This window comes from Sus scrofa, chromosome 9, assembly GCF_054392235.1.
Source record: "Sus scrofa isolate SSC_HxYL_T2T_F1_AM1 chromosome 9, Sscrofa_HxYL_maternal_Yorkshire_Landrace_v2.0, whole genome shotgun sequence".
NCBI classification, from domain to species: Eukaryota; Metazoa; Chordata; class Mammalia; order Artiodactyla; family Suidae; genus Sus; species Sus scrofa.
In genome coordinates, this window is record NC_139391.1 from 135,737,131 (window position 1) to 135,754,340 (window position 17,210).

Sequence of the window (17,210 nt, forward strand, 5' to 3'; positions counted from 1 at the left end):
ATACCCTCTGACTGTCTCCTAACAACCCCTTCATTGGTCCCCTCCGGCCACACTGCCTTCTGCTTGGGTCCCAGCCTGGGCCTCTGTGCCGTACCAGTGCCCTCTGCCTGGGGTGCAGGGCATCATGACCCTCTGGTCCCTCAGGTCTTAACTCACAAGCACCTGCCATCCTGGGAGCTCCCCATCAGCACCGTGGCTTAGTGAACTGACTTTTCTCTGTGGAGATGCTGTTCAGTTCTTGGCCCAGCACAGTGGATTAAGGATCAGCATTGCTGCTGCTGTGGCATAGGTGCAGCTCCAGCTCAGATTCCATCCCTGGCCCCAGAATTTCCGTGTGACACAGGGGTGACCATAAAAGGGGAAAAAAAATAAAATACAAGTACCTGCCATCCTAAGGCCCCCCACGATCAGCACTTCCCCACAGCTGCTCTATTACTCACTCTCACTTATTCTCATTTATTTATTTATTTATGCTTTTTAGGGCCACACCTGCGGCATATAGAGGTTCCCAGGCTAGGGGCTGAATTGGAGCTACAGCTGCTGGCCTACACCACCGCCACAGCAATGAGGGACCTACATCACAGCTCACGGCAATGCCAGATCCTTAACCCACTGAGCGAAGCCAGGGATCCAGACCTGCTTCCCCATGGAGACTAGTCAGATTCGTTTCCACTGAGCCACAACAGGAACTCCCCTGTTCATATTTATTTATTCAACTCTTTGTGTACCAGTAATGGCCAGGCACTGTTGGAAGCACTGGGATACGCAATGAACAGAACACATGAGAATGCTGTCTCCATGGAGCTTACAGTCCAGGGCAGAGAGACTAAAAATAAATGAAAGTCAGAAGGTGGTACATGCCTGGAGTTCCCGTCATGGCTCAGTGGTTAACGAATCCGACCAGAATCCATGAGGTTGCAGGTTTGATCCCTGGCCTTGCTCAGTGGGTTAAGGATCTGACATTGCTGTGAGCTGTGGTGTAGGTCGCAGACACGGCTCAGATCCTGCGTTGCTGTGGCTCTGATTCGACCCCTAGCCTTGGAACCTCCATATGCCACAGGAGCAGCCCAAGAAATGGCAAAAAGACAAAAAAACAAAACAAAACAAAAAAAAGGTGGTACATGCCTGGGAGAAAAATTAAGCAGCAAAGGGGGGATGAACTGGCAACGGGGTTTGCTGTTTTAACAGGGTGCTTGGAGGGGGCATCCTTGCCAAGGATTGGGAGAAAGACCTGAAGGAGGAGAGGAGGTGAGGCATGGAGAGACCCAGGAGGAGGGGACGGCCAGCGCAGAGGCTCTTCGGCTCAGCATGTTAAAGCTGAGAGTCAGGGAAGGTGGGAGCTGAGGGCAGATCCTATAGGGCCTTGTAGGTCTCTGGCTTTGGAAGGATGGGAACAGAGGAGTGATGTGATTGGACTTTGTTTAGCAGGTTCTCCCTGGCTGCGGGGTTGGGACTTGACCATAGCTGTAGCCACGGGAAGTAGAGATTACCCGCTCGGAGGCCACTGAAAATAATTCATGAGAAATGCTGGTGGTTTGCACTGGGGTCCTGATGATGGAGGTGATGAAAAGTAATAGATTCTGAATAATTGGCTGACTTAATTTATAGTTTTTTTTTTTTTTTAAATCTTTTTAGGGCTGCACCTGCAGCACATGGAGGTTCCCAGGCTAGGGACTGAATTGGAGCTGTAGCCGCTGGCCTACACCACAGCCGTAGCAACACCAGATCCCAGCCGTGTCTTTGACCTACACCACAGCAACGCCAGATCCTTAACCCACTGAGCGAGGCGAGGGATGGAACCTGCAACCTCATGGTTCCTAGTCAGATTCGTTTCCGCTGTGCCATGACAGGAAAGAGGTGGGGCGTAAGTGGAAGGGGGGAAAGGGGGATGAGTCCGGGTTTTGGCCAGAGCGAAGGAGAGAATGGAGTGTATCACGGTGAGAAAGACTGGGAGGGGAGTGGCTGTGGGACAGGAAGATCAATGGTTCCACTTTGAACCAACACGAATCTCCTGCCTCCTTACAATGTGCCAGAGGGTGTTCCAAGTACTTTACATCTGTTGATTCAGTTAATCTTCCCAGAACTCTACGAATATGTAGTAATATTCCTATCTTACATGTAAGGTAACCAATGCACAGATTAAATAAACTTCCTGAGATCATAAAGTCAGTAGGACTTAAAACTGGGCAGTCTGGTCACAGCCACCCTCTGCTGCTGCTGTGTGGTCGGCCAGTGGAGAAGTGGCTTAGGCACCTGGATGTGTGAGCCTGGGCGCAGCGGCGAGCTGGAGGCTGGAGATACGCATTTGTATTCACTTTCGAAGTGTGTTAGATTCCTAGGGCTGTCATACCAAAATATGCCGAAAACTGGATGGCTTAATGTAACAGAAGTGAATCCTCTCACAGTTCTGGAGGCTAGAAGTCTGAAATCAAGGTGTCAGCTGGGTCACACTTCCTCCCAGGCTCTGGATGGAATCTTTTCTTGCCACTTCCTAGCTTCTGGTGGTAGCTGGCAATCCTTGGGATACTGCCCATTGCTTGGCTAAGGATGGAGCTTGGCCTCCTGAGCCATGACCTGTAACCAGCAGGTGAATAATTAAAGCCACCTTTAATTACTTAAAGCCACCTTTAATTGCTGCATCACTGCAATTTCTCCTTCTGTCACCATAGGGCATTCTCCCTGTGTGTCTATCTTCATATCATCTTGCATCCATCTTGTTGTAAGGTCACGGGTTATAATAAAGGGGTCACCTTGCTTCGTATGACCTCATCTTAATTAATGACATCTGCAACAATCCTGTTTCCTAATAAGGAAATTCTGAGGTACCAGGGAGGTGGGACTACAATATATCCTTTTTCTTTCTTTCTTTCTTTCTTTCTTTCTTTCTTTCTTTCTTTCTTTCTTTCTTTCTTTCTTTCTCTCTCTTTCTCTCTCTCTCTCTCTCTCTCTCTCTCTCTCTCTCTCTCTCTCTCTCTCTCTCTCTTTCTTTTTATTAACGCTGCACTAGCAGCATATGGAAGTTCCCAGGCTAGGGGTCCAATCAGAGTTATAGCTGCCAGCCTATGCCAGAGCCACCACAACACTAGATCTGAGCTGCGTCTGTAACCTACACCACAGCTCATGGCAACACTGGATCCTTAACCCACTGATCAAGGCCAGGGATTGAACCCACAGCCTCATGGTTCCTAGTTGGATTCGTTTCCTCTGCGCCACGATGGGAACTCCTACAATATATCCCTTTGGGGAACACAATTCAACCCATACTAGGAATCCTTAGGGTAGAGATGGTTATTCAAGCCATGAGACTAGAGGAGACCATTCTCTCCGCCCCAGGAAGTGAGTAGAAAGATCCAAGACCTCACTGGAGGACGGCCACCCTTTAGAGTTGAGAGGATGAGGGGAAACCAGCCCAGGAGACTGGAGAAGGAGCAGCGAGTGAGGTGGGGGGCAAATTGGGAGCGTGTGGCATCCTGAAGGCAGGGGAGGAAAGTGTAGGCGGGGGAGGGTGGGTGAGCTGAGTCCAGTGCAGCCAGTGGGTCAAGAAAGGGGAGGTCAGGAAAGTGGCTGTCTGATGTGACAGCTCAGAGGCTACTTGTAACCTTGATAGGCACCCTTTCAGTGGAGCGGAGAGCATAAAAGCCTGGTTGGTGTGTGTTCCTGTGGAGAAGGGAGGAGAGGACGCGGGGACAGCAAGTATAGCAAATTCTATTTACACGTTCATGGTCTGCGTCTTGGCTTTCCGGTGGGAAGAGCCACAAGAGCAAAGACTTTGGAGCATCCCCTTCATGTCTGTATCCCAATGCCCAGCACATTGCATCTGTTAAACCATGTCCAATATTGTGTTAGTGTCTCCTTCTAATGTGGAAGCCTGTAATTTTCCAGTTTGGTCACAGCAACAGGAGTAGAGAGGAATGATAGGGCTGGACTAGATGTCTCTGGTTCCTTCCAGCTTTAAAATTTTATGCTTTGTGTGACTTGTTCTGTCACCCCCCCCCCCCCCACACACACACACCCACCTTCTAGTGATGCAGCAAGAAATTGAATGAGTTGGTTGTTGTTGTTTGTTTTGGCAAGCAACTCTTCAATGAAATGGCTGGAATAAGTGTCCCATTCATAAATTCAACAAACATTGCTGGTGCCTATGATGTGTTAGGTACCATTTATATTGTCCTGTTTAATAGATGTGAGAGCAGAGGGCCTGGGCTGGCCTAGGGTGGTCAGAAGAGGTGGTGGAGGCCTCTCACTACTAACACACTGGAGAGTCAGGGTGCTCTGATGTGGTTGCCGCTCCTGTGGTTGCCACCGAGGAGCGAAGAGGCCCTGAATGCAGGGGTTGGCAGAGCTGCAGCTGCCCAGGACACAGAGCAGCATTCACCAAGGCATCAGCAACTTCTCTCTGCTTCACCACGAAGCAGCCCAGGGCGGCCACACAGAACCGCTGTTCAGGCAGTGGGAGGAGGGGGCCGTGCGGTCCTGGATTCGCCCGCCTCGCGGTAAACATCCTATTCTCCATCACAGTCAGGGCAGGAGGCTTCTGCTGCTGTGAGGCAGGGCAGATGCATTCTAAGGCGAACAGAGAAGGGCCCAAAGTATTAACAACACCTGCGGGAGGGGCTGAGCCTGGGCAAGAACCTATTGTGTCCTGATTCCAGTGTCTGTCCCAGGAATAATGGAAAGAACTTGGCTTCTGTGTTTGTTCTTGGATTAAATAACCACTTGTTCATGGCCTTCTCCCCATCTTTTCTGAAACGTGTTACCTCAGTTTCCTCATCTGTAAAACGGGGAGGAAAATGCGCTCCTTACATGGTTCCTCGAAGGATAAAAGGCATAATTAGTGCGTGAAAGTGCTTTGTAACGTATAAAATGCGCTCCCAACATTTACGATGGTTAAAAACCACCAGGCAAGCTTCCTCTTGCAGTTAAAGATAAGGATCCCGTCTGACTTGGCCCTCTTGTTCCACTTTCTACTCATTTTCTCCGCCCTTCCCCCTCCAATAAACAGAGGAAGCAAGAGACGAAGAAAGCACGTGTGTCTAAGCGCGGGTTAAGCCTCGCTCTGGGTAAAGCGCAGGCTTCGCTGCCCCAGGAGTGCCGAGTGCCCCCTGCCCAGAACTACATTTCCCAGCAAGCCTTTAGCGGCCCCAGCGGCGGCGGAGCAAGGCGCCTGCGCCGAGTGCGGCCCCGCCTGGTCTCGAAGCCCCTCCTCCGAGCCGGACTCGCCGCTCGGAGCCCGCGGGTCTGGGTGTTGCAGCGGCGGAGCTCCAGTCTGTGCTCCCCGCGGGCTGCAGCGGACTCGGGTGTGTCTTAACTCCGCTCAGTGCCATGATCCGGCAGGAGCTCTCTACGTCTTACCAGGAGGTACGAGGCGGTTGGGGAGATGGGTAGGAGGGACAGCAAAGTTTCCTGTGGGCTGGAGCGGGTCCCCGGGGGTCCGGGCTGCTGGGCTGAGGGGGGCGTCCGGGCGGGCCGAGCGCGCTTCCGAGGAGCGGTGAATGCGTCGGGTGAGCGGTCCTCGCGTGCCGAGCTGCGGCGGAGCAGGAAGGAAGCGGGGCGCTGAGCCTCCTCCGGATGCTGCCGGCGCTTGGCCGAGGGATGGAGCGGGGGCACCGGAGCCGCGACCCGTAGCCAGCAGGTGAATGATTAAAGCCTCGTCGGACCCAGGCACCAGCACAGCTGGCCAGGCGGGCCCCGCGGTTGCCCCGAGAACTCTGTTTTTTTTTTTTTTTTTTTTTTTTTTTGCAGCAAGTGGAAGCACCCGCGTCCTTCTCCCAGCTGCAGCCCAGGCGCGGTGGGCTTCAGCCCCCTCCCGGCGCAAGGCCTCGTGGCCGCTGCAGCTGTTACCGACAGGGAGAGTTACAGCCTGTCTGGATGGCAGCTCACTTTGAAATGTGCTCTCCCCGACAGAGCTGCTTCTCGCCCCGCTCCGTGTCTCTCTGCAGGCTCGCCTCCTCTCACGACCGTAACTCCCACTTTCCAGTTCTTTGTCTCTGGTCGGTCCCGAGCTACGCGCTGCGGTTCCAGCTCTTCCCTCAGACCAGCTCCTCCTGACTCTTGCTGACACTAGTGAACTGCTCTCCTCCTCCTCCTCCAGGGCCCCAACCCTTGGTCATCTCTGGTTATCTTCCCTCCTGTGCGCCCCGCGCGCCGCTCCCCTCTCGTGCTAAGTTCAGGCAGTCCCACGTCCTCAGCCCTCAGGTTTGTGTCCCCGGGTCTGCGTTACCGCTCCCTGTGGTGTCCCCGTGCTGTGCGGATTCGTGTGGGGGCCCTGCCTTGATCCCAGAGCACCCCCCCTCCCCCACCTTTTTAAAAAAACGTCGAGTGTAGTTGATTTACAGTCAGTTTCTGTGGTAAGGCACAGCAACGCAGTCATACATAGAAATGCACCCTTTTTCTCTTGGTCTCTTGCGTCAGGTTCCCTTTTACGCACACCTGGTGCTGCCCTCGGTCTGCTCAGAACCGAACCAACCGAACAGGCTTTCACAGCCCTGCAGCTGTGTCTTCTTAAAAACTACAGCTTCATCCTCTCCTCGCCCACCTGGGTTCTGGCCCACCCCCGGAACTCTTCCTTTAAAAATGTGCTCCTGCTATGCCTGTGCTCACACTGTTTCTTCTTTTTTAACCCACTTCTCAGGCTCCATGGATTCAAATTCCCCCATTATTCAAGGAGGGATCTCGCATCCCACCTGCTCCCTGGAGACTGGCTTCCCAGACAAGTCTCACGTTCTGCCGGTCCTTCTCATGGGAACTGCAGCTGCCTTGACCGGTGCTGATCAGTGTTGATGAAGGCTTCTGCCTGTGTGAATGCTCCCGGTGTGGTGCATAAAGCAGGCGGCTGAGCGCTGTGGTGGGAGGGGAAGCCAAGTTGGAGAGAGAGGAGATTTGCCTCGGGTTTGCCATTTTTTTAGTGTAGGGCCTGGGCTAGAATCTGACTCAGGACACGTTTCTGTATTTCTCTTACCATTGCCTTTATTCACAAGGAGCCTGATGGACTTTAACCAGTGCCATGGGTTCTGTGGCCCCTCGATTCTGCAGTGAGGGAATCCTAGGGAATGAGCTGTGTCTTTCTCTGACAGAGTTTTCAGGTTTCTCGGGACTAGAAGATGGTAGATACCGGGGCTTTGAAGTCGTCAAGCCCACATGGCCACCCTGGCTCTGCCGCTTGCCGTTTGTGTGGCTTTTGTCAAGTCGCTTAACTTCTCTGAGCCTCAAGTTTCTTCACCTGCAAAACGGAGGTAGTGATAGTCCCTGACTCACAGAGCTGTGAGGACTAGATGAGCTGGTATATGTGGAAAGTGCGTAGCTCAGCGCCGGGCAGGGTGACTCCTCAGCGGATGCTGGCTCTTGGTAGCAGGGTGTGGGCAGCTCCTGCTTTTGGGGAGCTTTGGGGTCCCGGTTTACCAGACCATGGCCTGTGCCGTCCTCATGTAACCTGCCTTATCTCCTTACCGAGCAAGGCTCTGAAAATGTTTATTGAATGTAGGCACTTATCCTGCTTGCAGGGCAAGGCCAGGGGTGGAGTCACTTTGTATTTGGGGTCCCCTCTGCCTGCCTTCTTCAGTGGCCAGTTCTGAGGTCCCCTGTCTCTCACCTGCATCAGAAGAAGGAGGCCTCCTGGGCTTTCTTGCTGGGATCATTTTGTGAGTGGGTCTGGCTCCAAGTTAGGTTTCTTTGCTGAGGGGAGGTTTTGGCTTCGCAGGATGGGGCATTTGAGAATTTGGCCAGGGCCAGGCAAGCAGGTGGGCTTGTTATGACGATAGGTAGTTAGGAGGGGAACTGGGTTAGGAGCGTGTTAGGGTTGGGCTGAATTTGTTTGAGGCTTGGGTCAGGGGACTTTGTATCTTCCTTTCCTTTTGGCCAGCTGGAGCCCTGGGGACCTCTTTGTCTGTCCCACTGGGGGCCTGTGTCACATGGTGCCTTCTCTAGCCCCCAGCCCTCTCTGACTTGTTGGTTTTCTTTTGGGCTTAGAGGTCTTTAAACTAGAGGTTTCACCTGATTCTAAAGGGCAGGAGTGGAGACATGGAGAGGGAGATGGAAGAGTACTGGGTACTTGAGAGCTTTATTTTAACTCACGTCTCTTAGAGATGAATTTTTAGTGAAAATGTCTTGAGACCTTAGGCATTGACATTGTGAGCCTAAGAGAATACTTGAGAAATCTCAGAGTTCCTGTGGTGGAAACAAATCCTACTAGTATCCACGAGGACATGGGTTTGATCCCTGGTCCTGCTCAGTGGGTTAAGAATCCGCTGTTGCCGTGAGCTGTGGTGTAGGTCACAGGTGCGGCTCGGATCTGGTGGTGCTGTGGTTGTGGTATAGGCCGGCAGCTGCAGTTCTGATTCGACCCCTAGTCTGGGAACTTCCATGTGCCGCAGGTGTGGCCTTAAAAAGAAAAAAAGAAAAAAGAAAATATTCTACCTATTCCTCCACCTCCCAATCCAGTGTTCGGTCCTGTCTGGACTCGTGTCCTGATCTCTGGCTGTCTTTGATGCTGTAGAGGCTGGTGGTTGTCACTCTCTCTAGTTGACAGGTGAGGACTCAGAGGAAGTGAGGGAGGTTGCCTGCTCGAGGGCTGCTGACCAGCACCCGGCTCTGGGACGGGCGCCCTCCCCGCTCTGTTCTGCCCTTGGCAGCCTGGGTCAGTGGCTCACCTCACGGTTCCGTCTTCTCTTGCATTTCCTCCTTCTTTGGGAAGTGGTTGAGATCATGGCCTTTGGAACTAGACCTGCTTGGATGTGACTCCTGGCGCCGTGGCCGTGGCCGTGTGTGGGTCACATTGTGTTCCCCCCACAGATATGCCAAAGTCCTAATCCCCAGCACCTCTGAAAGCGACCTTATTTGGAAATAGGGTCATAGCAGGTGTATTTCGTTAAGACGAGGTCATGCTGGAGTAAGATGGGCCCTAATCCAGTATGAATGGTTGGCGTCCTTATAAGAAGATTGACCATGCGGAGACGCAGAGGCTCCACCGAAGCAGAGGCGGAGGTTGGAGGCTGGCTGCATCTGCAAGCCAGGGAATACGGAGGAGTACCTGGAGCGAGAAGAGGAGCTTGGAAAAGGTTCTTCCTCACTGCCCTCGGAAGGAACCAGCGCTGCCAGCACCTTGCTTTCAGCTTTCTAGCCTCCATACCCGGGAGGGGATACGCTTTTGTTGCTGTAAGCCGTCCGGTTTGCAGTGCTTCGTTATGGCAGCCCTGGGAAACTAACGTCTAGGGAGTGACTTGAGCGTTCGGAGCTTTGGCGGGCTCATTTGTAGAATTGGTTTGACACACCCTACATCATATGATTTGTGTGTGTGTGTGTGCGACAATGAAGTGAGAAGCAGCTTCTGCTTTCCCAGTCTAGTCCAGAAAAGCACAGCTCATGTAGCTGACTTCTTTGCCCTCTTTGTTCCTCCCTTTAGCTGAGTGAGGAGTTGGATCAGGTGGTTGAGAACTCAGAGCAGGCGGACGAGCGGGAAAAGGAGACGGTCAAAGGCCAGGGTCCAGGGATCTTACCAGGTAAGTGGGTTCCGAGCTGGGGGTGGAAGTGCGAGATAACTGTGCTGAGCCACGGTGGCAGCTGGAGGCCCCGGACCAGGTGCCTTGCCAGCTGGGTACCTATGCCCCTGCCCCATGTCAGATCTCAAGCGTGGCCCTTATTTTAAAGCTGTGTGGACAGAGGCTATATCCCATCTGCTCTTTTCTGTCGTCTAGTTTGAGTCAGTTCCTGAGACCTGGGCACAGGACACAGTGACAGGGCTTTGGGCCTATGTTCATCTGTTCCTTTTCCCCTAGGAACCTCTAATACCCGGCTCACTAACCAGGGCCCAGATAATGGTAGGCGTCACCCCCAGACATCAGGGCCCTCCCGTTTTGCCTCCCACTTGGGCGACCAGGGTCCTGTCAGTGAGGGCCGTCTTGGAGAGCCTTGGCGGGATGTTAGATACCGTCGACCTCATCTTCCTGCCTGCATCCTGCTCCTGAGGCTTCCGTAATGTGATGCTTTACATCTCAGGCCACGCCTTCCATCTTCCTTTGCAGTCACCTCCGGCTCTTGGGTGTTAAACGGTCCTCAGAGGCCCCCTTTGCTTAGTCCCTGGAGGGTGACTTCAGCAGGTGCCTCTGCTGCTCAGTCACTGCATGCTCACACGTGACTGCCATGGTTATATCTCTGGCCCAGAGGTGACCTGCAAGCTCCAGACTTACACATCCTGCATATCCAAATTCTCAGGTGATGGCTCTGCCTGGATGCCCTAAATGCCACATGTCCAAAATGGACCTCACGGTCTCCCACTGCCAGCCTGGCCCTCTTCTAGTGTCTCCTGTTCCCCGGAACAGCACCGTCACCATCCAGCTGAGCCTCGGAGTCATTCTTTTTTCCTTCCTTCCCTGCTTCCCCTGTTTCACTGCCTCTTAGCCATGCTGCCTTTCTCTTACTTTGGGCCTCACTCTCTCCCACCATCAAGCCTTTTTGTTGCTTTTAATTTTAATTTTTCAAAGTGTTTTATTAAAGTATATTTGAGTTACAGTGTTGTACCCATTTCTGCTGTACAGCAAAGGGACCCAGTTGTACACACACACACATATACATATGTGTGTGTGTGTGTGTGTATATATATATATATATATGTATATACACACATTCCCTTTTTTATATCATCTTCCCTTATGGTCTGTCCCAAGAGACTGGATCTAGGTCCCTGTGCTGTACAGCAGGACCTCATTTTCTCTCCATTCGAAATGGAAGCGTTTGCACCTGCTAACCCCAAGCTCCCAGTCTACCTACTCCCTCCCCCTTGGCAACCATAAGTCTGTTCTCTATGTTTGTGAGTCTCTTTCTGTCTTGTAGATAGGTTCGTTTGCCGTTTTGTTGTTTTATTCCTGTCTGGAATTCTCTTCTGTCTCTGACCTAGTTAATGCATAATCATTCTTCAGCTTTTGGCTCACTCATCTTTTTCCTACAAAGCCTTCTCTGACCCCTGGTTAGATCACCTCCACCCTCCAACCCTGTCACTCACAGCCTCTGCACCTCTCTCTTGCGGCTGATGGAATGGTACCATATCTGTGTTTGCCTGATTGTTTGATTAATATCTGTCTGTTCTCCTAGACTGTAAACTCTTCCAGGGTAGAGACTAGTCCATTTTTGCTCCCACCCCAGCCCTGGCCATGCAGAAAGGAATCGCTCATTGAATGAATGAATGCATGGAGCCCTAGCTTCATGGGGGGATTGTGGGAGGTGGGATTCTGCTCCTCTCGATGCCCATATGTGTAGGGAGGGGAACAGGCTGGGAAATTCTGTGATTGTGCCTGATCCTTCGAGAAGACTTTGTAGAAGGAAGGAGGCAGGAAGGGCAGCTAGTGTTGCCTGACTGCGTCCTCTGGGCCAGGCTCTGTCAAGCCCATTGCCCATTTAATCCTCACAGCAACCCCGTAGTCATTCTCCCAGATGAGGCCCCGAGGCTTCCGGAGATTCAGTGAAGTGTGGGAAGACCGCGAAGCTGGTCAGCAGACAGGTTGGATCAAGCTCTGTTGGAGCCCAGACTCTTTCTATTGCACCTGTGATTTAAAAAAAATATTTCCAGCATCTTTCTGAATGAACCCAATGTGTAAAAGGTCGTAGCCTGACCGCCCCCCACTCGACTCGCTCGGAAAGGTGCAGGGGAGGGGGGGGCTGTTTAAAAGCCCTGTGCTCTGATTTATATTGCTTCCATAACAAGTTACCACAAACGTACTGTCTTAAACATCTGACCGTCCCAGAGGTCAGAGGTCCAAAATGGGTCTCACTGGGTAATATTAAGGTGTCAGCAGGCCCGAGTCCTTTTCTGGAAGCTCCAGGGGAAACCCATTTTAGTGCCTTTAGCAGCTTCCTGAGGCTGCCCGCATTCCTTGGCTCAGGCCCTTCTTCCATCTTCAAGTCTGTCTTGAGTCTTTTCCTGTGACACTGACTCCTGCCTCCCTTTTCCACGTGTAAAGAGCCCTTGTGATTCCATCGAGCCTGCCCAGAAAATCTAGGGTAGTTTTCCTGTTTTAAGGTCACACGATTATCAACTTTAATTCCATCTGCTGCCTTAATTTTTCTTTGCCATGTAATGTGACATATTCATAGGTTGTAAGATTTAGGATGTGGGAGTTCCCATTGTGGCTCAGAGGGTTAAGGACCTGATGTTGTCTCTGTGAGGATGTGGGTGCAGTCCTGGCCTGGATCTCATGGGGCTGGGGCTGTGGCATGGGCCACAGTTGCAGCTCTGATTCTGCCCCTGGCCTGGGAACTTCCATATGCCGCAGGTGTGGCCATAAAAAGGAAAAAAAAGATTTAGGTCGTGGCCCCAGTCAGAGGAGGCTGGATGGAGGCAGCAGGAGGTCGGGGGGAGGCCCGACCTGGAAAAATGAAGTTTCCTTTTGTGTTTTCTTTGATAAATAAGTGCCTGGCAAATTAGGGAGTGGCTGTGATGACCTTTACCATTAGGAGCCTCTCTTTTTTACCTCAGATTCCTGGGGCCTCTGAGCCTGAGATTAGTCGGAGCAGGAAGCCAGACCTCAGGCAGAGCCAGTGTTGGGTAGTTCCATTGACCCGCAAGAGGCTTCCCTGCTTGGGGGGAACTGCGGGGCGCATCTCCTCTTTAGACCATGGACAGTCCAGTGCTCGGCAGTCCACTCGCGGGTCTCCGTCGTGACTTGGCCCGAGTTGGATGACCCGGTGTATAACCAGAGCTCATTTCCTGTCCCCGAGTCCTTTAACAATAATGAGAATGATGGCAATGATGACGACAGCTGCCACTGATTAGGTGCTTTTCTGCCTAGTTCAGGTGCTAGCCTCTACTAGGCTTGGGTAGGGCCTTTTATTTTTAAAAATGTTTTTAATTATTATTATTATTATTATTATTATTTTTTTTTTGCCATACCCTTGGCATGTGGCAGTTCCCAGGCCAGGGATGGAACCCACACAACAGCAGTGACGCAAGCTGGTGCAGTGACAACGCCAGATCCTTAACACCTGCACCACAAAGGACTCTAGGACTTTTTATATATACTTCATCACATAATCTTTACAGCCTCTCAGTGTGGGAGATGGTTAGTCCGGGTTTATAGACGGGGATCTGGGTCAGAGTGAGGTTAAGTGCTGTGCTCAGAGGTAATGAGTGGCAGGGCTCTAGGTGAAGCCAGGGCTGTCTCTGAATGTATTCTGACTCTGGCTCAGCTTGTCCTGCATATACGATGGTTCCTTGCTCCAAAATCCTCGCCTTCCTCCACCAGAGTCACTCATGGCCCCTTCACCTTTATACCAAGTGCTAAAACCACACAGAGGATGAGTGAGTCATGGCTTGCTTCCAGGACAGAGAAGGCAGGCTACCCAGAGCAGTGCTTACTGCCTCTACAGAGCCTGCCCTGAGCAACCTAAGGGGGCCCTTGTCTCCCTGGCACTTGCTTTCCTAGCATTCAGTACTTTTTAAAAATTTCTCATTGGAAGATAGTTGTCTTACGATGTTGTATTAGTCTCAGGTGTACAGCAGAACGATTGTTACGCATATATCCATTCTTTCTTCCCATGTGGGTGTTTTTTGTTTTTTGTTTTTGTATTTTCTAGGGCCGCACCTGTGGCATATGGAGGCTCCCAGGCTAGGGGTCTAATTGGAGCTACGGCTGCCAGCCTATGCCAGAGCCACAGCAGTGCCAGATCCGAGCCGAGTCTGTGACCTACACCACAGCTCGCGGCAATGCCGGATCGGATCCTTAACCCGCTGAGTGAGGCCAGGGATCAAACCCACAACCTCATGGTTCCTAGTCGGATTTGCTAACCACTGAGCCACGACGGGAACTCCCCCATGTGGGTTATTACAGAATTTCGAGTAGATTTCCCTGCGCTGTGAGTAGGTCCTTGTTCAGTGTTTTATGTACAATAGCGCGTGTGTATTATACTCATTCTCCTAAATTATCCCTCCCCCTCCGGGGGTTCCCCTCTGGTAACCGAAGTTGGATTTTGAAATCTGTGAGTTTGTTTCTGTTTATAAATAAGTTGTTTCATTTGTATTAGATTTCATGTAATCGGTGATCTATCTGATGTCTTTGACCCATTTCCCTTAGCACGATAATCTCTAGGTCTGTCCATGTTTTCGCAGATGGCATTACTTTGTTCATTTTGATGGCTGATATCTCATTGCATATCTGTACCACATCGTCTTTATCCATTCCCCTGTTGATGGACATTTAGGTAGCTTCCATGTCTTTGCTACTGTAAATAGTCCTGCAGTAAACATTGGGGCGTATGTTTCTTTACGAATGACGGTTTTCTTCAGATCAGTACTTTTCCCTTTGTAGCATTCGGCACTGCTGAGAGGTCACATTTATTGACTATAATTCTTTAATTAATTGTTGTCAACCCCTTAGCCCTGCCTGGAGTCCTGTGAGGCACAAAGGTTTGTCCCCTCCCTACCCTCATCGTAACTCCAGTGCCTAGAAGGGTGCCTGGCCCACTGTGGGTGCTCGGTGTGTATTGGTTCCCTGGGAGGAGAGGTGGGGATTTGGAGCAGGAAAGCATCTCATCTAAGCTGACTTGAATGAATGAATGAATGAATGAGGGCCAAAGAAATGCTAGGGACCAGTGTCCCAGGAACAAATGGATGAAGGAGGCAGGTTGGTGAAGGAAGTGGGATTAATCTGAAGGAAGGGTGAAAGGGGGCATGGCCAGGACACACGTAGAAGTGGATATAAAAATAGAATGTTTTATTTGTTCTTTTGACTGTGGCGTGTGGGAGTTCCCGGGCCAGGGATCGTACCCACGCCACAGCAGTGACCCAAGCCACTGTAGTGACAACCATGGATCCTTAACCTACTGTGCCACAAGAGGACTCCAGAAAATAGAATGTTTTACAATCGGTGGGTAGCACAGTGTGGTTGGAGCAGAGGGTTGGTGAAAGAGGCAGAGGGCGATGGGGTAGGAAAGCCAGCCTAGGTCAGACTGGAGGGTTTTAAGTGTCAGGTTGGACTTTATCTAGGGAGCAGGGAGTATTCAGAGCAGTAAGAGGGACGAAGTGGGCATTTAAGAGAGAGCCATGTGCTGGTGGGGGGGCTGGATTAGGGTGAAGTGAGGCAGCTTTGCCACGTCAAAGGCTGAATGAAGCCTGCTGTGATAGGCTGCTTTGATGTGGGGGAGAAGGAAGACTCAAAGACTCTGAGGTTTGAAGCCAAGCGAATGGAAGAATAATAACATATGGAGACAGTCTGAAGGGCGAGGGGCTGGAAGAGAAGATGCTTGTCTGCTGCGGGCACAGCAAGCTTCAGTGGATGGGCTGTATCTGGGTGGAGCTGGCCCAGAGGCAAGCAGAGGTGCAGGGCTGACAGGAGGGGGGTGAGGACCGGAGTTGTGGACGTGGGCGAGGTTCTGTAGGGGCCGGTGTAGGCGCCTGGAAGAAAGCCAGGGACACAGAATGTGGAGTGAGCAGGAGAGGCTGAGAAGAACAAGCCGGGGGGCCAGAAGAGGAGGTGGGGCTGGAGGTGAACGGAGCACCGGCACCTGGGAGTAGCAGGACAGGAGGGCGGTACGAGGATGCTAGGCATTTTCCAGCCGAGGTTCAAGGTAAGCGCCCAGCTTTCAGGGTTACGTTCCCAGCGTTACTCAGATAAATACTTCCATGCTCTAATGCACGAAAGCCTCGCCTGTTCTCTCCTCTCTATCAGGGGAAGCACAACCGCTTGCTGTTCTTTTTCAAAGGGAGAGAAGAGACTGGACATGTGAATTGAACAAGCAGATTATTACATGAGAGTTACAGTTACATTTAGAGAAACACTTGGTTAATTAGTCATTAGAATCTGTTCTTCATGGAAACATCTGTATATTAATAGAATAGACAAAGATAAACAATCAGAGGAAAAAGGTGAGTTGGACCTCATCAAAATGAAAACCTTTTGTGCATCAAAGAGAGTATCTTATTCTGCTCTTTTTCTGGTGGGCTGATCTGGTCAGAGGGACTTAACTCTCTATGTTCAGTGTTGTCAGTTCCCAAAAGAATAGCGATATCCTGTAAATAATAGATTTTCCTGGTGTCACACTATGTCACTATCATTGTCCAGTTCCACTTTTTACTAGTAACTCTGTCGTAATACAGTGACAGATCTTAATAAATACTAATAATGTATTGACGCATTAAAAACATGACAAAGATAGTATCAAGAAAGTGCAAAGATAGCCCACAGGGTGGGAGAGATTGTCCAGTCTTAGATCTGATAAGGGGCTTATATTTAGAATGTGGGAATAATATTGACAAAATATTTAAAAATGGACAAAGAAGGGTTCCTGCTGTGGCACACTGGGCTCATCCGTGTCTCTGGAGCACTGGAACTCAGGTTTGATGCCTGGCACAGTGGGTTAAGGATCCTCAAGTTGCCACAGCTGTGGCCTAGGTCACAACTGGGACTCGGATCTGATCCCTGGCCTGGGAACTCCATATGCCATGGGGTGGCCATTAACAAAAAGAAAAGAAATAAAATAAAAATGGGCAAAGGGTCTGAATAATATTTCTCTAAAGAAGCTGTGCAAATGACTGATAAGCACCTGAAAAGGTGCTTGGCATCCTTAGTCCCGAGGGAAATGCAAATCTAAACTATGGTGAGATACTGCTGCACATCTGCAGGCATGGCTGCAACCAGTAAGCTGACAGTAAACACGTTTGGTGAGGATGTGGAGAAATCAGAACCCCCATATGTTGCTGATGGGAATGGAAAATGGTGCCGCTCTGTGGAAAACAGTCTGGTGAGACTGTATTTAACTCAGAAGGTTAAATATAGAGTTTCCATATAACTCAGCAGTTCTACTCCTGGGTATATACCCAGGAAAAATGAAACTGATGTCCACACAGAAACTTGTAATGAATGTTCGCAGCACTGTTACTACGAAGTAGAAGTAGACAAAGAGTCAGAAAAATACAGATGTCCAGCTGAGGGATGGGTAAATAAAATGGTACGTTCACACAATGGAATGTCGTTTTGCAGTAGAAAGGAATGAAGAGCTGGTACATATGCTGCAACGTGGGTGAATCTTGAAAGCCTTGAAGTGAAAAAAGTCAGACACAAGAAGAGGTCACAGGTTGTCTGATTCCGTTTGTGTGACTTGTGTAGAATAGGTAAATCCATAGAAACGGAAAGGAGCTATTGGATTGCCAGGGACCCGGAGGAAGGTAGACTGACTGCTCATGGGTATGGAGTTTGTCTTTGGGCAGTGACAGCGTTCTTTAATGAGCT

The 17,210-nt window shown here is 50.8% G+C and overlaps 1 protein-coding gene across 10 annotated transcripts in view; it reads left to right on the top strand.

Annotated features, from left to right (window-relative positions):
* The first annotated feature begins 5,212 nt into the window (after positions 1 to 5,212).
* PACC1 (proton activated chloride channel 1) overlaps positions 5,213 to 17,210 on the top strand; it is a 36,401-nt gene continuing 24,403 nt past the window's right edge. For 5 of the 10 annotated variants that reach the window (XR_014816561.1, XR_014816562.1, XR_014816563.1 and 2 more), the window contains exons 1-2: positions 5,213 to 5,358; positions 9,398 to 9,494. Coding sequence is in view for 6 of the 10 variants with exons in the window: in XM_005667859.4 (XP_005667916.1) it covers positions 5,323 to 5,358; positions 9,398 to 9,494 (133 nt within the window). In the remaining 4 variants the exon portion in view is untranslated. Of the gene's footprint in view, positions 5,359 to 5,939; positions 6,196 to 6,631; positions 9,151 to 9,397; positions 9,495 to 15,411; positions 15,550 to 17,210 lie in introns of those variants that run through there. The other 5 variants (XM_013979969.3, XM_084978071.1, XM_084978074.1 and 2 more) reach the window with 5 other exon arrangements.